The 21,464-nt window shown below is 48.6% G+C and overlaps 8 protein-coding genes and 2 non-coding genes across 10 annotated transcripts; 4 read left to right on the top strand and 6 right to left on the bottom strand.

Annotated features, from left to right (window-relative positions):
- Nucleotides 1-1,055: 1,055 nt before the first annotated feature.
- RCY1 (Rcy1p) lies at nucleotides 1,056-3,629 on the top strand (the record flags this gene model as incomplete). Its single annotated transcript, XM_019131651.1, has 2 exons — nucleotides 1,056-3,056; nucleotides 3,150-3,629. 2 exons carry the CDS (start codon nucleotides 1,056-1,058, stop codon nucleotides 3,627-3,629), a joined length of 2,481 nt encoding a protein of 826 aa, XP_018986637.1.
- Nucleotides 3,630-3,877: 248 nt separating this feature from the next.
- Nucleotides 3,878-5,611, bottom strand: BABINDRAFT_34347 (uncharacterized protein; the record flags this gene model as incomplete). Its single annotated transcript, XM_019131674.1, has 1 exon — nucleotides 3,878-5,611. The coding sequence occupies one exon, from the start codon at nucleotides 5,609-5,611 to the stop codon at nucleotides 3,878-3,880; it is 1,734 nt and encodes a 577-aa protein (XP_018986636.1).
- Nucleotides 5,612-7,148: 1,537 nt separating this feature from the next.
- On the top strand, nucleotides 7,149-8,759 carry PDX1 (Pdx1p; the record flags this gene model as incomplete). Its single annotated transcript, XM_019128375.1, has 2 exons — nucleotides 7,149-7,201; nucleotides 7,373-8,759. Coding segments are annotated over 2 exons (1,246 nt in total), but the record flags the coding sequence as incomplete, so codon positions are not given.
- Nucleotides 8,749-11,012, top strand: MPP10 (rRNA-processing protein). The gene has a single exon (XM_019128374.1). The coding sequence runs from the start codon at nucleotides 8,930-8,932 to the stop codon at nucleotides 10,742-10,744; it is 1,815 nt and encodes a 604-aa protein (XP_018986634.1). The 5' UTR covers nucleotides 8,749-8,929; the 3' UTR covers nucleotides 10,745-11,012.
- Nucleotides 11,013-11,131: 119 nt separating this feature from the next.
- On the bottom strand, nucleotides 11,132-11,238 carry BABINDRAFT_t115. The gene has a single exon. It is a non-coding gene; the product is annotated as a tRNA-Leu (tRNA).
- A 136-nt stretch (nucleotides 11,239-11,374) lies between these two features.
- BABINDRAFT_160667 (uncharacterized protein) lies at nucleotides 11,375-13,024 on the bottom strand. Its single transcript, XM_019128373.1, has one exon. The coding sequence runs from the start codon at nucleotides 12,981-12,983 to the stop codon at nucleotides 11,550-11,552; it is 1,434 nt and encodes a 477-aa protein (XP_018986633.1). The 5' UTR covers nucleotides 12,984-13,024; the 3' UTR covers nucleotides 11,375-11,549.
- A 429-nt stretch (nucleotides 13,025-13,453) lies between these two features.
- Nucleotides 13,454-16,200, bottom strand: BABINDRAFT_160666 (uncharacterized protein). The gene is made up of 2 exons (XM_019128372.1): nucleotides 15,393-16,200; nucleotides 13,454-15,163 (listed from the first exon to the last, which is right to left on the bottom strand). Exons 1-2 carry the CDS (start codon nucleotides 15,871-15,873, stop codon nucleotides 13,563-13,565), a joined length of 2,082 nt encoding a protein of 693 aa, XP_018986632.1. The 5' UTR covers nucleotides 15,874-16,200; the 3' UTR covers nucleotides 13,454-13,562.
- A 1,633-nt stretch (nucleotides 16,201-17,833) lies between these two features.
- Nucleotides 17,834-17,906, top strand: BABINDRAFT_t133. Its single transcript has one exon. It is a non-coding gene; the product is annotated as a tRNA-Arg (tRNA).
- Nucleotides 17,907-17,934: 28 nt separating this feature from the next.
- Nucleotides 17,935-20,189, bottom strand: BABINDRAFT_160664 (uncharacterized protein). Its single transcript, XM_019128371.1, has one exon. The coding sequence runs from the start codon at nucleotides 20,162-20,164 to the stop codon at nucleotides 18,170-18,172; it is 1,995 nt and encodes a 664-aa protein (XP_018986631.1). The 5' UTR covers nucleotides 20,165-20,189; the 3' UTR covers nucleotides 17,935-18,169.
- Nucleotides 20,190-20,356: 167 nt separating this feature from the next.
- On the bottom strand, nucleotides 20,357-21,353 carry BABINDRAFT_47216 (guanine nucleotide exchange factor; the record flags this gene model as incomplete). Its single annotated transcript, XM_019132128.1, has 1 exon — nucleotides 20,357-21,353. The coding sequence occupies one exon, from the start codon at nucleotides 21,351-21,353 to the stop codon at nucleotides 20,598-20,600; it is 756 nt and encodes a 251-aa protein (XP_018986630.1). The 3' UTR covers nucleotides 20,357-20,597.
- Between the last annotated feature and the right edge of the window lie 111 nt (nucleotides 21,354-21,464).

The raw sequence follows: 21,464 nt of genomic DNA, 5'->3' as shown, positions 1-21,464 counted from the left end.
AAATATAATCAGATTATTGTCGGTAATTTTACGGGGCCCCTTCATGTTGGAGTAACCTAAGTTATGTCACGGAGTTCTAAATGGCTTTGATATCGGTCCCGTCCCGTAGACAAGTCGATATTGTAATATCAATTGCCCAGAGAGCCCACACAGCCTAATTTTATACCTTCCTAGAGACTTTCTTATTAATCATAGAGTGTTATGTTTCTCTCCCGAGATTCCACGGAAAGGGCCTTGAAAACCTCATTGGTCTACAAAATATAACAAGACGAAAGGAAATTTGTTGTGGGAGTTTTCTGCGAAAAGGGGTATCGCATGAAGCTTATATCGCGATTCCAAACTTTGCAAGACCCTGAAATTTAGTCGATTCATCGTCTTAGCTTTATGTTTCATCGTGCAATGTTACAACTACACGATTGATTTTTCTCACATAATTCAACCCATATCCAAGAACTACGTTATTAAAAATGCATATCTACTCTACCTTTTAAGCATCTCTTAAATTTAAAACTCCATTATGATACCCTGTCAGTGAGCTGACCGCCATATCTACGGGGAATGTCATACTATGTACGTGTCTTTACCAAGTAAATGGTTACCGCACACCAGCTTCTACTCCATGACCTAGCCTCTATTTAAACTATCTCCGGCATTTCCACTCCGTCTCGCCTGTTCCTCACACCACCATGTCCAATCCTTTGATATCATGGGACTCCACTCAGGTTCTCACGCCGGTAAAGCGTGCAGATACCATCAACCCAACGACTGGCACTGGGGTGGGCCTTGCCAACCCCCAGATTAGCATCAATACAGATGGAGTGAAGGTGGCTGTGGTACCTCCGCAGATCAATTTGAAGGTGCTTCAGCCAAAGATTTCACCGCTTGTTCAAAATTCCAGTCAGAGAACAGCTCAGCTGGCAAAAGAGCCTGTTAGTTCATCATTGTCGGCAAATGCCCCAGATGAACTCCCGATTGCCCTGAAGATGACACCGAGCATCCCAAAAATCTCTTCAGCTGTCTCTAATTTATTGTCAAACGAATCTCCGGTGCCTCCAATGATTTCCCCTCTGACCATCCCCCCTGAACACATTCCAAAGGCTGAGCTTTCTCTGAGTCGCATCACGGAGGCCGAGGCTTCTCTGGGCCACTCTTCAAAGATCAAGACCTCCCTGCGCTTGCCACTGACGGTAGCGACCAATATTTTGCGCTTCCTATCCTTCACTGATGCCATCACCTTCGGCCAGGTTAACCGACTCTGTCACACCCTCTACAACTCCCCCCAGTTCTGGGTGGCCCGGTACAAATCCATCGGCAAATGGGACGAGGAAGCGTACCAGAAACGCCCCAAACCTTCCAGCCTCCCCCCCGCAGACCCGCTCACATGTTACGACTGCCTTCAGTATGCGGACTCCCAGCTCAAGCCGCAACTTCTCGCGATCCACCACTGCCTAGCGCCGTACTACGTGGACCTAGCCGGCTCCAACTCGCTGGGCAACTTCAATGATGTGAAGATCTTCCAGGACTACAAACAGCCGCAGGACCAGGCCAGACTCTTGGTGAACCTCCAGCAGTACACGAAGCTTGTCAGGTCGTGCTCCAACTCCGATGAAACCTCCAGCGCACGTCTCGAGTCCATCTTGGAAATCTTCCAAAACGCGATCCTCCGTGAGTTGGAGATTAACTATGAGAAGCTGGCGCGCTCAGTGACCCCGGAGCAGCTTCTGGAGGTGAAGCTCTTTGCAAACATCTTGATCGACATTGGTAGCGAAAACACCTTGGTGGATTTCTTCTTGCAGCGCAGCTTGAACGATAACGAGCCGATTTTTGGCAATGTCAGCGACTACTTTACGGAAAATGAGAGCGAAGACGCCAAAGCGGGGCCGAACGATGGAAAGGCAGTGCTGATCAACAAAGAGGCGCTCCATGCAATGTTTGCAACGCTTGCAGACGTGTTCAACGTCCAGGCGGCGCAGGTGGATGTCATTTTCCCACAGAAGCTTCCGATAATGTACAAGCTCAGCGAGGAGATGGTTTCAAAACACTTTATCGAGTTCATTGCCTTGGTCATCGCCCGTGCAAAAATCACGCCGGTGTACGCCGAGTTTGTGCCGTTCGTATACCACTGCCTCGTGTACGACTTTGTGGGTGCTTTGGGGCCTTCTGCAAACATGGGCGACAACAAAGCGCAGATGCTTATGCTTGTGGACTTGTACTACGAGCCGTTCGTCGTGGAATATATCAACGATTCGTTCGAGACATTTCTCCAGGACAACAGCGCCACGCTACAGAAGTGGGACTTGCAGCGACTGGAGCGGGAACAGAAGACGGAGACGCACATTCTCGCCCAGGTGGTGGACCCGAGCAACAAAAGGAGCGATAAGCTTGACTTGTTATCCTCTTTCAAGAAGATTGTGATCTTCAATGGGCCAAAGAAGCAGGCCAAACAGGATGAAGTGCCAAAGGAGGAGCTCACGGCGTTTGACGCCAAAATCAAGATTTTGAACGAAAAGCTCAAGTCTTTGAACGAGATAGTGTCGTTGGAGTTGTCGATGGGAATCATCAACGCATCTCGGATCCTCATCAACCACATGAACACGTTCCAAAACATTGTCAAACTCAAGCCGTTCATCAATGATACCATCTCTAAGATCTACTTGGAGTTGCTCCGGAGCATTGGTTTCCACCATATCGGCTCAAGTTTTACGAAGGCCATTGCCTTGCTCAACTCGTACGATCCTACAAAGTTGTTTCTGGGGGCTAGAACCGAGATCAACAAGATCTCCACCGTTGAGCCGTTGGTGATCTTCACGGAGCTCGTGAACCTCGCAGACCTCATCCAGCAGACGCTCCACATCTTCTACCAGGAGAACTTGGTGCACTCCAAGATCATTAACCCGAACCAGGACTTTCTCAACCCGATTGTGGGGACCAAGAAGAAGTTTGAAACGTCGTTGGACAGTTATGTTGCCAATGGGTTGAATGTAGGGATCGATGTTTTGGTCCACGAGATCCAGTTTGTGTTTGAGAGCTTGCAAACCGTGACGGATTACCACCCGGTGATCACTAACAGCATTCTCCCTCCAGGCTCCTCCAACTCCGTGTCGAGTTTCTTTTCCATGGGCTCGCAGACCTTGGCCGCTGCCACCCAGCCGAACTTCGGGCCTACCGCGTGTGCCTTGAAAAACGTCGAGATCCTCAAGAACCACGTCAACTTGCTCCAGGGGTCGACCGATAAGGCGATCATCGACGTCTTCCAGCAGGAAATCGGCGAACGCTTCTTTGCAGCGATCGTGAAGAACATGAAGCACAGGTGTGTTATTTCAACCGACGGGGCGATCACGCTCATCGCCGACTTGAACTACTACTACGACTTTATCCTTTCGTTGCGCCAGAAGCCCTTGGTACCGCTCTTTACCGCGTTGAAGAACGTCGGGTCCATGTTTTTGATCGACGGGACAGATGCGAAAACGTTGGGAAAGATGTGTTCGGATTTGGGCAAGTTCAACGGGGTGTTCACCCAGGAGGATATCTACGAGTTTGTCCAGCGCCGAAGCGACTGGGCAGTGATCAAGCGCCATGTCGAGAAGGTCATGTACGGATTGACCTTGGGGGAGTGTTGTATTGTGTAGATAGTTTTTGGCTGAACAATTATGTGACGGAGGTCGGGGGGTTTGTGGATGGGGATGTCCAGCCATAAATGAGTGCTCTCATTGGAATTCCAACCTACGGTAAGCTTTAATAAATGGACATTACATAGTGAGAGTGGTATAAACCCCTTTCTAGGACGAGGAACCGTTAGCTCACCCAACTCAGACAACGGCACTTTTGGCAAGATGCTCGGTGGTCTGCCTTAGTAAAAGCTCTTCCTCCTCCGGGCCTAGTTTCTGAGTGTTGCATACGTACACGTCACCCCCAACACCACACTCACCCCGATGCAAACATAACAACACACTCTTTCAGCCCCTCCAATCTTATCCCCGCACAACCTCAAGTAGAAACACGTCGGCAAGATCAAACAAATGAGAAAGCACAACGACGCCCCCATCAACCCAATCACACGGTCAAAGTCCGGCATGACGATCGCAATCAACACCACCAGCAAGTTGACCGTCACAACGAGCGCGTTCAGCAACAATACGTTGCACCAGAGGGGTAAACCTAGCCCGGACACTTTCTGGGAGGCCTGCTGCTCGCGAACAGCGGTCTTATCACAGCCCAACACCACCTCAAGCACATTGACGATCGGGTTGACATTGAGCGGAAGCTTGGCAAACGGCACCATGCTGACGAGCCCGGAGATTAGATAATAGATGTACGCGGGATAGCCGCCAGTCAACAATAACGAGTTGGTAACCTCGTTCCCGACCTTGGTGCCGAACATCAAGTAGCCAATCACGGCCATGGAAAAGTCTGTGACGTAGGTGATACCGTAGGTGATCTTGAGCGAGGACTGGAACTTATGGGGATGTCTCATGTCTGCTTTCAAGTTTGGAAAGATGGCGTGGCCGCCAAACGGTGCCATGAGAATGGCCACTCCGAGCAAAAAATCGAGACCAGTGTCGGGCCACATGTTCAACGGCGCGAATTCAACCAAGGATCCGGGCGTTTCCGGTTTGAAAAGTCCGCAAAAAAAGGTGAGCACCACCACAGAAATGGTGCACGTAATTCCAAGGAGGGAAAAAATGGACAAAACGTTAAGAGGCAAGAAACTGAAGGGCGTGAGCACCACAAAGCCGATAAGTTTCCACTGGGTGACGGAGAATTGGGGGAAGAGCGCGTTGAGAGAGTCAGAAAACAAGATGATCAACGCCACACACGAGCCAAGGAGGTCGAGGGAGAACAAGAACGAAATGAGAAGGCGGCCCCGGGAGCCAAAGGATGCATAGCCAAGATCGGCATACGTCATCAACGTTTGGTCCGTATCCATACAGTAACCAAGCAAGCCAGCGGACCAGAAGGTGACGGCACAGCACACCGTGAGGATAAAACCGCCCATAGCCCAGCCGGTGTAGCGCATGCCAAGCGGCAAAGCAAGTAACCCCACACCGATGAGCACGTTTACAGAGTTGAACACCGTTTGCGGCTTAGTGGATTGGCCCGCGATGACCGTGTGCACCTTGCCCTCGGCATCCTCAACGTGTTTCAACACAAGTGGCGTGCTCTCCACGAGCGATATGTGCGACCGGGCCGGGTGCAAGCGGCCTTGGGCTGCCGTAGAGTAGGTGTTGCGGAAGGATGCGAATGAACGGGTATCATCAAAGACCGAGTCAGAATCCTCCTCGTCTGATTCCACCGCACCATAGGGGCGGCGGAAGTCGTGGATAAGCGTTGAAAGACGGGCGCCGCGCGTGGCGGGCGCAAGAGTGTTGGGGTCAAAGATCTCGTCATCGTCTTCCACAAAGAAGGAGCGACGCGTGGCGTAGCTGGGGTCGATCGAGCGGAACGACTGGGCACGCGAATACGACAGCGCAAACCGTCCAAGTGTGTTGGGGCCCTTGAACGAACCAATTGGCTGGTTGAGGATCAGGTCGCGGCGCACGCGAATCAGTTGTGCTGTGCGCTCCACGGGGATTTCCGTATATGCACCGGTGGGTGGGGTCGCAGAGTCCATGAAAAAGTGGTTCGGGGTTTAACAAAAAAAAAAACGGGAGGTTAGGGCTGAAACAATCTGGGGATCAGGCTCCAATGGCTGGTGTGGATTATGTATGCAATGGTAAAATCACTCGTCACTTAGATGCCAGGTCTGGAACTCAAGCACGTATGAATTACAGTTTTTGTCAATCGTGTAGCAAAGAAAGAACGAGCTGAGACAATTCCGCGGTTGTAGGGCTACTTGTATTGTTGTCGCCGGTCTATATATAGCCAAGGATCAGGCACGAACAAAAACTAAACACGAGATTTTTCTTATCTTCCGGATTGGGGAATGGGCTATGTGCAGGATTAATACGTCGGATTGGACCAGGAGAGGCTATGATAAGCTTGGCTAGGTGTAATGGAGAAGTAACTACTAAGGGGTTTCAAGATCAGGGTTGTTATCCAAAATTTACCTGGATTTAAAGCTAATTTAGTACGGGTGCGGCTTTTGGTTAACTCACAAAGTTCAAGATGTATGCCACTATCGATGTTTTGGATTCGTCGTCAACGTTACCATGCGGCGCATTTGTAACCAAACCTCCCTCAGATTTAATTTGCGGTTATATGGAGTATAGCAACGATTAGTCCCATGGATTACATATAGCGACTTAGGTATGACCATTTGGAGTTTACGAACCGGGTTCTGGCTTAGTGGACCGAACTCAAGTACAGGCCATATGATTTGGATCCGGCTAGGGATTTGAATACCTTCAATGATGGTTTTCTCATAGGATAGGGGTTCCGCTCGGTAGGAAATTTAATTTGTAACCAATTTCAGGTCCAGGGCGTTTTCTATCTCGATACTGAGAATATAGTTCTCGACAGCCTCAAAGAGTGGGTGGGGTTCGGAGTTCAAACCCCAAAGCTATATGCAGTCTTGATTACGAACCAGGTAGCATATATTATCTATCGATTATCCATCCGGTGTTGGGTAAGTAGCTACGATCCCTCTCTTATAATTATAAACCATTATATCTAGTTTCGGTTACCGGCAAAATTCCATATTATCGATAATGCTAATTCTTGCTTATATGACTGAAAGACACGACTCGTACCACCAGTTCTGATCTAAACGTATAGCTTCGATGCATAAGGGCTCATCTTCAACATCAGACAGTATTGAGTGTATAATCCATACAGATATATCACTGTACTATACTTTACCAACCCATATATGGCTCATGGGTTATTTCCGCCTATAATCCTTATTTCAAACCCCAAGTCTGGCAAAAAGCAACCGGGCCAGCCCTCCTGCCCCACGGAACTCATCTTCCGTACGTACATGACAGGTCATCGGCATCACGTGTCACACACTGACTTCCCGATGTGGCACGAACTATATGATGCTCGATCTGGCAATAATTATCCTGTATGTTTCATGGGAGCTGGTAGTCCGAAATCTCGTGCTCTTAAGCTGCGGGAGGGGAAAGCGCATACATCAGCAGGTCTCGAGATATTTGCGCTTTTAACGACCTCAACCACAAGTCTTGCTCACCTCGGACTAACTATCATACGATGATTAGAGCAGCCACATTGCGCAAGGCCTTAGTGCCTGCCAGAATTAGAGGTATGTGAATCAACAAGACGATTGAAAGATATAGCTGGACTGTGGTACGACTTACGCCGTCAATCGGCGGCTTGACCAATGGTTGAGGCAGCACGGATATAACTCACCAATTATGTTTCACGATTTCCAATAATAGCATCCTTTAATCCCACATAGATACTAACAATTTAGCATTCTGTATGACTCCGTCCCGCTTTGCGGCGACCGCGTTCAAGATGCCAGCCATGTCGCCAACCATGGAGGAAGGCGGGATTATCGAATGGAAATTCCAGCCAGGTGAGGCATTCACTACCGGTGACGTGCTTTTGGAGATCGAAACGGATAAGGCGACGATCGACGTTGAGGCGCAAGACGATGGGATCTTGGCGAAGATCTTGCTGAAGGATGGCGATAAGAAAATTCCAGTCGGTCAGACTATTGCGTTTTTGGCGGAAGAGGGTGATGTTTTGGCTGATTTGGACTATACCGTTGAAAGTGCTGCCCCGGCAACTCCTGCTCCAAAGGAAATTCCAAAGGAAACTCCAAAGGCGGCAGTTCCAGTCCTGACTCCTGCCCCGGCTCCGACCCCAACAGCCAAACCCCCACAGACCCCAGCCAAGTCTGGAAAGTCTGCCTCTGTTTTTGGGCCTGCCAATGCTGCCACCAACCACAAGCTCCTTCCTTCTGTGGAGCTTCTCCTCCACAAGAACCACATTTCGCAAGCTGATGCGATCGCAAAGATCCCAGCGTCCGGACCAAAGGGCCGCTTGCTCTTCGGTGACGTGTTGGCGTACCTCGGCCAGGCCTCTGCGGATAACATTAGCTTCTTCACCCTGTACCTCCAGTCGAAGGAGCATCTCGACTTGTCCAACATTGTACTCAGGGTTCCAGAAGCGCCTAAGGCCACCAAGCCGGCTAAGGTCTTGCCTCCAACACAGATCGTCAGAGCATACGCCTTGCCGATCGCCCAGACGCAGAATGCGGGAGGGTTGGCCGAGCTTTTGGACGATTGCTATGAGGCTGCCAGTGAGGCCTACGACTCTAGATACCGCACCAAGTCAGCCCTTGTGGACCCAGTCTTTGAGGAGTTATTACAGGCTGGTAAATCCGATGCGATCGTTATGGCTGTCGAGGTGCTCGACGCTGCTGTCCCACCAAAGGCCGCTGCTTTGGACCTTGACGACTTGTTTGATGACTTGATGAGCCTCCCAACTCAGAAAACCGTCGCCGAAGCGGCCGTCACCCCTAGCTTGAAGATCACAGTGAACATCTCCAAGTCCTACGACGGCTTGGACAGAGCCAGGTTCTTCATCGACGCGTACGAGCAGTGTTTGAAGGACATCAGCGAGGTTTCACCGCAACGCATTGAAGACAAGTTGGTGTAGAGACTTGAAAAGTGATGAATGAAAATATACATGAAAATATACATGGGAAACATTAAACACGGGAGTAGAGGAAATTCAACGGGGGGGATATAGAACCACAGAAAAGTGCACTATATTGTGTGAATATCAGATAGGGGAATGTGCACCGATTATAAAACTAATTCGCAAAACGCACTCTAAAAGCTTCTACTGGTCGATCTAATCCTAAAACTTTTTAGAAATAACTACACCCTCTAGCTCACCGCATCGTCGCGTCGTGCATGACCATCTCCATGCGGCGCGCTGCGGCGTAAAAAATTTGAAAAGATTTTTCTGCAGGCTTAAAAAGATTCAGCATCTTATACCATCACCTCATATCCCAGCTATGTCTTCCACCACTGACATTTTGGATCTCTTTACGGAAGACCCGACTGCGGTGTTTGCCCAGTCTGTGGAAAGCCAGGATTCCGTGCTCCAGACCATCAAACAGTACTTGGACCCTGTCATCAAGGCCAACACCGACGCCGAAAACCAACAAAGATCGATCATCGACGAGATATATGTAGATGGCTTGGATTCCTCCCAGGTATGGGGCCAGGCCAAGTTGATCATCGATGATGTTTCGGAAAACTTGTTATCCGAGAAGATTCCCGAGTTGAAGGCACTTTTTTCCGTTGAGTTTGCGGACGAGGAAGAATCGGGAGAGGAATCTGCCGAAGGCTCTGGCTTAGAAGACTTGGGTTCAGACGAGGAGTTGGGCTCTGAAGAGGAATTGGAAGGATCTGAGGATGACTTGGATGTTGAAGGTGGACTGGAAGAATCACAAGATGAATTGGAAGAATCTGAAGCTGAGTTGGACGTCAAAGTACCTGAATCAGAGGAAGAGACCGTGACCGTCACAACCACCGCAAAGAAAGATGCATTCGGCCTTAATGACGACTTCTTTGACATCGATGAGTTCAACAGACAGACCCTTGCTGCGGAAAATATGGACGACAACCAGGAAGACGACGGAATCGACATGTTTGGCGACTTGAGCGACTCTGACGAAGACGACGTGGCTTATTTCAACGATTTCTTTGACAAACCGAACGAACAGACCAAAGTTGTGGCCAAAAAGTCCAAGAAAGCCGAGGAGGAAGAGGAGGAAGAATTTGACTTTAATGAAGACGACTACGACAACGCCATGAATGGTGCCATGATGGACCTTTTCGCTGACGAAGACACGCAACAAGAGCCGGCTGAGGAAAACATGTCGTCATTCCAAAAGCATCAAAAACTCATCCAGGAGGAGATTACCAAGTTGGAAGAGGAGGCCGTGGCGGTCAAGAAGTGGTCGATGAGGGGTGAGGCCAAGGCCCGTGACCGTCCAATGGACTCTTTGCTCGAGGAGGAGTTGGAGTTTGAGCGAACCGCAAAGCCGGTGCCTGTAATCACAAAGGAGTCGACCGAGTCGCTTGAGGAGATGATCAGAAGAAGAATCAAGGCGGAAGAATGGGATGACCTTCCAAGACGGGTGGTCACCGACTTGAAAAATTTCCGTTCCTCCAACCGTTTTGAGCTTAGCGAAACCAAATCTTCCAAGTCTTTGGCGCAGTTGTACGAGGACGATTACCAAAACGCTACCGGTGCCACCACCGCGCCTTCGGCTGCCAGCGATGAGTTGACAAAGGCCCACGAGGAGATTACCGCCATGTACCAGTCGTTATCCCACAAGTTAGATGCTTTGTGCTCCGCCCACTTTGTTCCGAAGCCACAACAGAAATCGTTGGAGGTCAAGGTTAACACCAACGCCATTGCAATGGAAGATGCTCAGCCATTGACAGGCTCCACCACCCAGACCCTCGCCCCACAAGAAATCTACAATCCGACAGACGCTCGTGGGTTAAAGACCGGTAACGGTGAAATCAAGTTGAAATCGGGTCTTGTAATGTCCAAGGACGAGTTGTCGCGCGACGACAAGCAGAGATTGCGCAGAGCTGTTAAGAGAAAGAGAGGCAAGGAGGTTGCCGAAAAGGCGATTGCTGCGAAACAGTCTGGCACCCCAGCTACTAAAAAGTCAAAGACTAATGATGTCATTGAGACCTTGGCCAACGCTTCTAATATCACCGTTGTGGGCAAGAAGGGTGAGATGAGAGACGTCAAGGGTAACTTGAAGAAGGGCAAGGTCCAAACCGGCAGTTCTGGATTGAAGTTATAGGGAAATAATATTGTATCATAGGAAAGAAATGTATGGATTAGAGTGGGATATTTGGCGAGAATACAACCCTGAAAGAGGAATTGCACCGTTTGGGAATATCTCTGTTGGGATTGATAATGTTACAAAATTTGGGTAGGTGATGCCAAACCAATCAAAACTTATACGCATCGAGGTCGGTAAGACAATATATGATCCTAATACTGAGTTGATTCAGGTTCATGAGAACAAGTATGGGAGAAATTATCAACACAAATCCCAAAGATAAACCTTGAATAGACGTAAAATTACACTTGAAGCTTAGTTTCATACACACTACAGACTCTAGATATCAATAGTCGGTTAAAAATCACTTGCTCTGAAAATGACATGTTAAAAAAAAAAACATCAAGACACCAACGGGATTCGAACCCGCGCGGGTAAACCCAAAGGATTGCGTCTGCGCCCGAAAGCGCAAATTCTGCGACCTTCGCCTTAACCAACTCGGCCATAGTGTCTAATTGTCAGCTTAGGGTGAATGTTTCCCCTTGGCCGAAAATCCAGTTGCCCGTAATAAATAGAGTTATAGCTTTAGACCGATAATACGGAATCTTGTGAACAAAAGATGTTCCGTAGTTTTTGAGCCATCCAAGAATGAATATATAAATATTAAAATATTAATTTGGTTAGACCTGAGTAACGTCGATTGCTTTACCACACGCATGACATGAACCTTCAACACAAGGCATACCCGTCTATATATCCAAACAACTTCAGCCATTATTGAATTCTAAATTAAAGTCACACGACTGGTACCCCACAGCGCTTGTTACAACGTCCCCCTTTTCCGCTGTTCTTGCTCGATTGTTTCAAACAACGCCTTGAAGTTTCCCGCTCCAAACCCGTTATGGTTGTGTCTCTGGATAATCTCCAAGAACAACGTCGGTCTGTCAGACAAAGGCTGAGTAAATAACTGAAGGAGGTAGCCGTTCTCGTCAAAATCCACCAACACCCCCAATCTTTGCAACTCATCCATAGATTCTAAAATCTCGGTACTGCTTGTTGCGAGTCTCTCCCTTAAATTATCGAAATACGCATCTGGAACGCTGATAAACTCGCACCCCCGCAGTTTCATAGCTCCAACCGTAGCAATAATGTCATCGGTCAAAATAGCAACGTGCTGGATGCCCGGGCCATCGTAAAACTCGATAAACTCCTCGATCTGAGACTTGCATTTCCCCACGGCGGGCTCGTTAACCGGCATCTTGATCACCTCGTCAGGGGAGGCCATGACTATGGATTTCAAAGCGGAAAACTCAGTGGAGACGTCTTTCTCATCAACCAGCCAGAACTTGTGGAAGCCGAGCATCCTGGAGTACTTCGAGCATGACTCAACCATCTTATCCCAACCCTGATTCTGCACGCAGTGGTCGATACGGATCAACTCTATTGGGCTTAGATCATCAAAGATGGTGGCTTGTTGCGCCTTTGGGGGCTTGTACCCGGGCAAAAAAGGACCAGCATAATCCTGAAGTTGGACCAAACTGTGAACCGTGTCGCCAAATACAGAGATACGGGCAATCACAGCGCTGCCGTACTCGTCTTGAACGGTGTGTGGAGGCTCGATAACCCGAGCACCGGCCTCGGTGGAGATAGTAAAAAGGGTCTGTGCATCGTTGACGTAATATGCCACGTCTTTGACCCCATCACCGTGCTTGGTAATATGACTATGGATGGCATCCACAGTCTCCTTGTCCTCAGAGCCTTCCGGGGCACTACTTCTGAGGGCACTGGTGAAGACAAAGATGGCGTCACCATTGCGGACAACGTGCGAGCAGACATCGCGGGATCCCGTCTCCAAACCCTTATAGGCCACCGGCTTGAATCCTAAAGAGTGTTGGAAATAAGCTGCTGACTGCTTAGCGTTGGAAACGTACCACTCGACGTAGGCATAGCCGCTGTACATGGCCTCAGGGATCTTGGCGATTAACAGGGAGTTAATGTCCAACAGAACCAGCTCTGAAGCCAAATCTAACGCTTGGAACTCTGCAAGCGCAGCAGGAACAATAGACTGAACGTGAACAATTGGAGTTTCTAACATGGCGGTTTTAGAAAGGGAGATAGGAGCCTGACGGTGGATATCAGTGGGGTCGCTCAGTCCATCAACCTTGTGAATCTGGAGCACATCAATGCTTCCTTTGGATTTCTTACTCCTTCTAAACGACCGGAACGAAGGGAACTTCTGGCTTTCTAAAGCTCTCATTCTAGCGCTATTTTTTTTTTCGAATTAGCAAAGTTGTCGCCAAGCAAAAGATGGCTTCGAGCTGTCTGTATCTAACAAATGCGGTATATCAAAAGGATCCCAGGTTTGAACGAATATTACAACCCTTATCTACTATCAAATATGGGGTCTATTTTTGCGACCAATAGATGGCATGGCACGTAACACAAAATGGGCTGCGGCTGCGGCATTGCTTTTGGATACAAACGAGGAAGCCAAGGTTGGAATACTTTAAGTGATATATAATAGCATATTTTCAGTTTAATACTGCGATATAGTAGGTCCGTACCGGATGACGGTGAGGATGTAACACTGTAATCCAACAGGGACAGCTTACATGTAGCTCTTAGCTAACGTTGATTCCACGAGGAGTACGTGAAAATACGTATCATATGTCGCAAGAAAATGTGACTGAAATAATAGAAGCTTACTTCTAGCATATGTATCCAAAGCGCAGCGCCGTCTGGTCTAAATTTAAGCTTATTTGTATTTTTGTATGAATTCATTACATTAAAACAGGCATATCTTGAGCCTATCTTGAACGCCCGCACCCTTCACACATTATTTAGGAACATCCTTCAACCCCGGAGCCATAATGTCCTTTAGATAGCCCCTGCTGAACTGCACGTACCCGTTGTCAGACTTGAACAAGCCTGGGAGGTTGGGCAAGGTCTTGGACGCGGCGGTGAAGTACAAGCTCTGCCTGCTTCTGATGGCTCTAAGCGGGTGGCCGATGTTAGTGGTGGACAACAAAGCGGAAACTGGGAGCGGGTGCTTGCGGGGTCTCCCCGGTGGACGACCCGGGCGGCCCGAGCCGGTTTTGACCGCCTTTGCGGGAATATAACCGATAGGATGAATCCGCGGACGGCCACGCTTTCTCGGAAACGGGGCCACTGGCCCTGAAATCTGGGCTGAAGTCCCTTCGACTACTCCGTTGGAGGTTGGGACAGACAGGGCTCCATTGGTAACGGGAGCGCCGACAACTGAAACTCCATTTGTGGCAGGCAATGGGTACTTTCTCGGACGGCCACGCTTTCTGGGGGCAACAGTTTGTCCCACAGCCAACCAGTTGGCGGTATCTAGCAAAGGGTTCTGAGACGCCTCTCCGTTATGTGTGACCAGGCTCTGGTCGTTGGAAGCACTCACTGGGGTAGATTCCGGAGCAAAAAGCTCGAGTTGGTTTGGAGTCAAGAGTTCCATTGGATTTGGGGCCAAGAGAGTCGGTGCGGGGGAGGTTTGAGAGGCAGAATCTGGAATAGATACCTGGGAAATAGGCTCTTGAGATAGAATATACCCCGAAGTAAAGTCCTGGGCCGTCGGGAGCTCCTGGGGAGCCCCTTCTTGAGAAGCTAGAGACAACGAATCACTCTCGGTGGAATCACCAAACAGCTGGAACAACGTCGACTTTCGCTCAATTCGTTCTCTGACCCAAGCGTCGTGGGTTGCGTTCAATGAAAGTGGTGTGGTGCTTCCAGAAACCACCGGGGTCGGCGAAACTGCAAGCGAATCCGGAGCCGAAATCAAAATTTCCGCGTTGGAAAACACAAAAATTACCTGCGAATACTTCAGATCCACCACCAGAATCCGCTCCAAGCGGTTTTTTCTGGTCACCTTACGAGCCCGCTTGCTTCCAATTCTCAATTTGACGCCCGGACGCTGCTTCACCACTGGTACCGGCGCCTGAACCGGGGCCTTTGGCACGGGTTTTGGCGGGAGAACCAAGGCCTGCGGAACCCGGAGGACGGAGACGTTTTTCGGTTGGCGTACCAAGAGTTTTCTGGTAGGCTTTGGTGCTGGCTCGGGCTCCGGAACCTCTTCTTGGTTCTCCTTGTCGCTATCCTCAGCCTCCGAGGTGTTGGGGTATTCTTCGATGTACTCCTCCACTTCCTCGCCCCTTGCGAGCTTTCTCTGCATCAAGATCCCCATAAACGATACGGCTTTGGTTTTTGGTCTGCCCGTGTGGAGCAACGACTTTCCGTTTTCATCGCGAGTTTTCTTGGTGTATTTTCTCGGTTTGGTGGCAGTCTCCTCCACTGGACGCGTTCTGGGGCGGCCTCTTTTGCGTTTCTCTAGCGGCGGCGCAACCTGTGCGACAACCTTCTTAGGGCGACCTCGCTTCCGTTTTGGAGCCACAGGTGTTTCCTCAGACTCAGGGGCAGGTGCTAGAGGTGTTAGTATTGTCAAGAGTTGGAAGTCTCGGGTGGTAGTCCATACTTCTCGAACTTCAATGATAAATTTGCAACATTCTTGGAAGCTACGGAGAAGGCTAGTCTCAGATCTTGTCTTGAGAAAATATCCGTGTTTAAGCAGTCCAAAGAGCGTCCAATACATTGCAAATCTATGCACATCCGCACCAAAAAAAAATATTACCACTCTTCTGGTCGTACTTACTGATTAGCTTAGGGAGGATCTCCTTTAACGCAGGCTGTTCCGAGGCGATGTCTGAGGTGGGCTTCCTCAAGGGCTCAACGGTAGGCTGGGAGGCACTAAACGAAAAGGAAGCGTTAAGAGTGTCTTGGCTCATGGAGTTGTCTGGATCAGAAGTTGTTTGGCTGATGAAAGCGAAAGATCCATGGATGGGGATCGCAGACAGTACGGTGTGACTTTCTGTCTCATCGGAGGTTTCACTAGACGTCAGATCGGGCTTAATTTCTTCGGGGACTTGAATGGAAATGTCCTTGACTTGGCTAGAAACTTCATTGGGTTGATAGGAAATTTCAGTGGTCTTATCCTGGCTCATCTCGATGTCGAAGGAACGGGGGTTAAAAGCAAACGGGTCCTGGCTGCCAGTTGGCGTGGACTGGTCGCTAGACTTCATACTAGATAGCGATGAAAACATGTCGAACGGAAAGACGGGATGCTCCTGGGCCATTGATAAATGGATTATATATTTAATTTCTAGCGGTCAAAGCAATGTTCCGTTGTTGTGGATGGGTGGATGCTTTGAAATAGCCACTGCGCGCGGGATAAATGGCGTTAAAATTTAAACAGTGGTAGGCGGTCAAGGGCAATGGGTTGCAACGGGAGATTGATGGCGGTTGGGGCCTGTGTAATGTAGCACTAGTTCTGGGGGGAAACAGTGCCGTTTCAGTGATTTAATTTAATTTAATTTTCTTTTCTGGCTGTTGTCCCACTTTCGCGGACGGCGAAAATTTAGCGCTGTAACGTTGGCAGGAGCAAAATTCCGGTTCGGGCGCTGTCAAAGCCCACTGCGCGTAGGCATTAGTCTTGAGCAGTTTTAATCCAAAAGCCCAGGAGTCACGGTATATATATATAAGTCGTTTTGTAGAGGAGGGTGACTACGAAAGGATGTGTGTGGACGTTGGAGTAAGGGGATGGATGATGCATTCTCATTGGTCAGCTGCTTGGCCTGTGACCTACTTAGCCTGTGACCTGTTGCGTTCACGTATATAGAATTACATAGCAAAACAAATTAAGCAACAGATTGGGTTAATACACACAAATCGGAGTATAACGGCAAAATATATACTGTAGTTCCGTAAGATTGGAATATTAGGCCGTTAGACAGAAATAATAGGATATAATTCACACTAGCATAGTATGGATGGCTATGTCCTAAATCTCAGTATGAGGAGCTTTTAAGCCCCGTAAGCACCCTTTACACGTGGTAGTAAATGGATATTCTTTTTTTACCTGGAAAGTGGGATTTACGAAATATAATCACCAACCAGGGTTAATCAATGGATTGATAAGGCCCAGAAGCTTAGCATGCCGGTTTGATTATCGCTTCAAACTCAAGACTGAGATGCAGCGGTGCTGGTAGGATTTTGATTAATCCACCAAAATGACAAAGAGTTCCAAGTGCTTTTGTGTAAAACGCTAGGTCTAATCTCAATTTGGAGAGAATAATTTCCCCCTCGTGGATCTCATCCCTTAGGTATTCCGGGCGGCGTTCCTCATCTCGAGCGGGAGATATTCACCCGGGTAGACTTGGACAGCAAGACTAGGCCTTGAAACATTTCAAAAATTCCTTGATTTTATATTTCTCTGCTCGATATTTCAACAGCTTATCACCACAGTTCATGTCTGGTGTAGCCAAGTACTGGATCTTAAGGACCCATCTCGTAATTGGTCTCTGATATCGGTGTATGTGTCTATTTTTATTGGTATTCTAGAAAACCCGCTACAGAAACCCGAAAATATATGTGCAGTACTGAGTTGTTTTGGGGTTGGCTAGATAAATCAACAAAAATTCTCGAGATCATTTAAATGTGATATAAGCCGAGGTACGCCAGTACATATGATGGGACCATTTCTTGGTAGTGACTTGCGAAAGATATACCGGGATAAGTTTTAACCCAGGCATAATTATCGTTCACTCCGATTGGAAGGTCAAACTATTTGAGAACGTGGAAAAAGGACAATGATAGCAGCATTGAAATGCTAAAAGTTGAATCCCTAAAATGTAAACCAAATCACATGCCACTATGACTCCCTGCAATTCGAAAACGCACCAGTATGAATTAGCTATTCAAGCCACCCCACGGGCCCATCTCTGTAGTATCTCTAGTTGATTCATCACTTTCAAATCTCGAAAACCAAAGTCAGAGCTATAAAGCGCCGTGAAATCTAGAATATAACCTTAGAACTTGGCATAGTGCCAAACCAATGCTGACAGTTGCCCTGATAAACTATTGATTCCAGTCTTCGAGGAGACTCTCACCAAACTTACTACTCAAAGCTAGTATGTCGCACAAAACAACCTTTTTTTTTACCCGGGGCTCCAAGTCACTGTCTAGCGTTCTTGTATACATACGCATCAGATAAGCAAACAAGACACAACGCCTTTATATCCTATCTCCTCATTGAATGCCTGCGTAGCGTAATGGTTAACGCGTTTGACTTCTAATCAAAAGATTGCGAGTTCGACTCTCGCCGTGGGTTCTTTTTTTCCAAATTTCTAGTCCAGTATCGCCTAGCCATTAATATTACCTCCTACTGTTTGCAAATCGAGTCTTTGGAAATGTTCTGGAATACCACGCTCATACACCGGGCAATTCTGGCAACCAAAGTTCCCCGGTGTCTTATATTAGCCATAGGACGCATGTTCTACTCTAGGAGTTTACCCTAAACTGCCCAAGCGTACGGCCCCAAAGTCAACTCTCTTGCATGTTCTACCATTCAAATCAAAAAATTCATAATATACACTACTGCTTGTTCTCCTCCTTGGCCTTGGACTGCATGTTCTTCAAGCCCTTGACAACCACAGTGGAATAGTGCTTCTCAAGCAAGTTGTTCTCCCACAACATGGCCATTTCTCCGTTGGCCCTCATCAAATCGGTGCCCTGCAAGCTAAAGCTCTGCACGGTCGACACTCTGTCCTCGGTGGAGTACAAACTGGCAATGGTGCTGTGGCGGGTCATCAACTTGTCGATGAACTTTAACAAGGCAATAGATGACTTCTCGGGCGTCTGGAGCAAGGCCATGTAAATTTTCTTAGTAAAGGCCGCGGCTCTAGGCGCCGTACCGTTTCGGGACAAGAAAAAGATGTGATTCATGGCCTTCAACCACAACTCCACCTTGGTGGACACGTTCACCGCCGGCTTGAACGGCTCATTGGCAAGCGCAAGCGGATCCGCGAGTCTCAACGACTTGTGCGAAAACTCCAAATCGGCGTCCATCGCGATCTGGGGAGTGATGGTGTACAAAGCGTTGATAAAGGCGGACAAGTCAATCGACACCTTTAACTGCTTGTACTGGAGGTTGGAACCGAGGAGGGAAAAGGCAGTCACAATGGCAAGCAAGACCTGGCGGATTTCCCCGCTGGTAAGTTCCTCTTCGACAAGCAAATCTCGCACAATCTCACGCAAAACCTCCATAAAATCGCCTAATAACTCAAAGTTGGTCATGTGCGCATGCTTAGCCAACCCTTCCAACACCGCCGCCATCAACTCCTGGGGCTTAGAGCGCAAAATCTCCAAGTAAGTCGTCAAGAGCATCTTCAAAATTTGTGCCTGGAACTTTTCGCGTTCCACTGCCGAAACCGCGTGCTCCGCCTGGCGCATCTCTTCCTCGATGGCGATGTTTTCCTTTCTGGCCTTTCTCTGCGTCTTGGAAAGATGGACCCTGTCTTTCTTGTTAACCTTACGGTTCGGCTTGTCGTCTTGCACAAACGGATCGTAGTCGGTCAAGATGTTTAGTGATAAAAAGAGATTCACCACCGATTCGTCAACCCTAAACTTCTTGTCCCTGAGCGCCTTCTGCAAGATGCGCACCACGTCAAAGGAGACGTCACCGGAATCGGCATCCCCCGTCAAAAGCTCCTCCAAGGTTGTAATGCACTTGAGGAACACCTTTAAATCGGCGCCGTCTGCCGGTCTCTTGTTCAACCGACGGATAATGATCACAAGCAACTCCGCGCGGAAGTTGAAGAAACGCAAGGCAGAGGCCAATTCACAGGCGGCGCTGGTGGCAATCCTCCCCGAAATAATCTCGTGTTCGGTGGCATTTGGGGTGTGAACGCTGACCTTTGCGAGTCTGGTCAACAAATCGATGTAGTTCTTGTAGTTTGCCACTAAATGCTCCTCGAAATGGCGCGCACGCGCCACGTCACGCCCCACCTTCTCGCGCTTCTCCGCGTCGGTGAGCGCACGGATCCGGTACGACGGTGCGATCGCCTTGAATGCAGGCACCATTGAAAGAAGCGAGAGGCGCTGGGTAAGCGGGTTTTTGGATTCTGCCATTTTGCGCAACCGGTTGAGGTTTCTGATGTTCTCTTCAGGCTCCTCAATCAACCCGGAAACCAAATGAGCGATTTCTTCCTTCAATTTGACCAATCTCTCCTGCGGTGTAAGGTCATCTTCCTCTTCCTCTTCGGACTCCGACACCACCTCGGGCATCGCAGCCTCTTCAACCGCCTCGACTGGCTTTTCCTCGGCCTTAGGCTGCTCCTTTCTGACTACCTTGGCGCGCATCACCCGGGTGACCTTCCCGTCTGCCCCCTTGGTCGGCAACCCCTCCACTGTCTCCTCGAGGTTCTGCATCCGTCTGGGTTTCAACTCGTAGTCCTGCTCCTCGTCTTCAGAGTTGACGTACTTTTCCTTCTCACTGTTTCCAAAGACCCCGGTGGATAATAATGCGTCCGCGTCTTGTCTCTGTTTCTTGCGGCGGTCCTCGCCCTGTTTTCCTCCTCTTTTAGCCATGGTTGGGGTGGTGTGTGGTGATGAGATGGGGTTTACTTGAAGGTGAAAAATTTATGCATGTATTTTTTCACCTAAAAATAAAAATCTGCGATGCGCACGTGACAGATGAGGTGAATGCAGGAGCGCCATTACTATGGGTCAAGCTAGAGTCAAACTGATTATTGGTAGACATAGATGACGATACTATATTTGGTTTTGAAAACGGAGGTACATCCAACGCTAGCTGCGTTCAATCCTTGTAGAGATTCTTTTTCGAGATATTGGGGTACTCAAATCATTAGGCAATATCTAATTCCCCTCCATATACCCTCTATATACGTATTTTCCAAAAAGATAACATTTCATTAACACATTCACAGGAGAGTAAAAATCTCTTCATAGAATACACTCCATTTTCTTTCAAAATCTCCCCATACATCTTATACGTTACTCATTACAAGTTCTTGTCACTTTCATCGGCAACAGTCATATCGAGAACCTCCACACTACCGTTGTTGGCCTGGGAAAGTTCGACAATATCCCTGTAGTTAACCGGATCGATATAACTCACGCAGACCCAGAGCTTGCCGGAAATGTCCTCATCCACCTCATCCGCCAAGAAGCCCCTAATCTGCTCCTGGTTCTTCTTGTACTTGGCGAGCTCTAGCGTAATCTTGACTCTCATCTTGGCTCTGGCGATAGGGATGAGTTGCTTTTCGATCAAGAGTCTGATCGCATCCAAGGCCTGGATCTTGGCCGGCCGGTTAGGCAAAAAGTTAACCTTCAACTCTGTCAACGCCTTGTTGATCATGGTTGGCGGGTATCTCTTTTTGGACTTTGGGTTGATGCACTTGGTGGCGATGATGGTGAGGATTTCGGTATGCAACTTCTCCTTGGAGGCTACGCGTTCTTTCTCGTTCAACTGGATTTCTCCCTTCTTCAAGATCTCCAACACGATCTCATCTGTGGTTTTGTCCTTGCCAAAACACAGCACAATGTCCTCCTGGGATGCCACCTGGCCTTTGGAAACGTTGGTGAACACCTGCGGGATCTGCAACACCTCCTCGATGTCCTTCTCCACGCCCGACCGGTAGTCCTGGACCTTGTTCTGGTAGCACGCAATTTCGAATCTCTTCTTGCCCTTCTTTAATCTCACAAGGGAGACGTTTGTGAGTTTGACCTGCGTCGACGGTTGATTAATTTTCGCCATTGTGTGTGGAAGAAGTGAAGGTGATGCCATGAGATTTATTTTGCTAAAGTTTTTTACGCATATGCAGGAGGTGGCAAGCTGGTTTGACCCAAGATACCGGAGGGGGGGGGG

The sequence above is a fragment of the Babjeviella inositovora genome (genome assembly GCF_001661335.1).
Source record: "Babjeviella inositovora NRRL Y-12698 unplaced genomic scaffold BABINscaffold_3, whole genome shotgun sequence".
Classification (NCBI taxonomy): Eukaryota; Fungi; Ascomycota; class Pichiomycetes; order Serinales; genus Babjeviella; species Babjeviella inositovora.
This window is presented reverse-complemented; position numbering and strand designations above follow the sequence as displayed.

Coding starts and splice junctions, on each gene's coding strand:
- MPP10 (XM_019128374.1), top strand. CDS start 8,930: ATGTCTTCCACCACTGACATTTTGGATCTCTTTACGGAAGACCCGACT.
- BABINDRAFT_160667 (XM_019128373.1), bottom strand. CDS start 12,983: ATGAGAGCTTTAGAAAGCCAGAAGTTCCCTTCGTTCCGGTCGTTTAGA.
- BABINDRAFT_160666 (XM_019128372.1), bottom strand. CDS start 15,873: ATGGCCCAGGAGCATCCCGTCTTTCCGTTCGACATGTTTTCATCGCTA. Junction 15,164..15,392: donor GATCCTCCCTAAGCTAATCA/GTAAGTACGACC, acceptor TAACACCTCTAG/CACCTGCCCCTGAGTCTGAG.
- BABINDRAFT_160664 (XM_019128371.1), bottom strand. CDS start 20,164: ATGGCTAAAAGAGGAGGAAAACAGGGCGAGGACCGCCGCAAGAAACAG.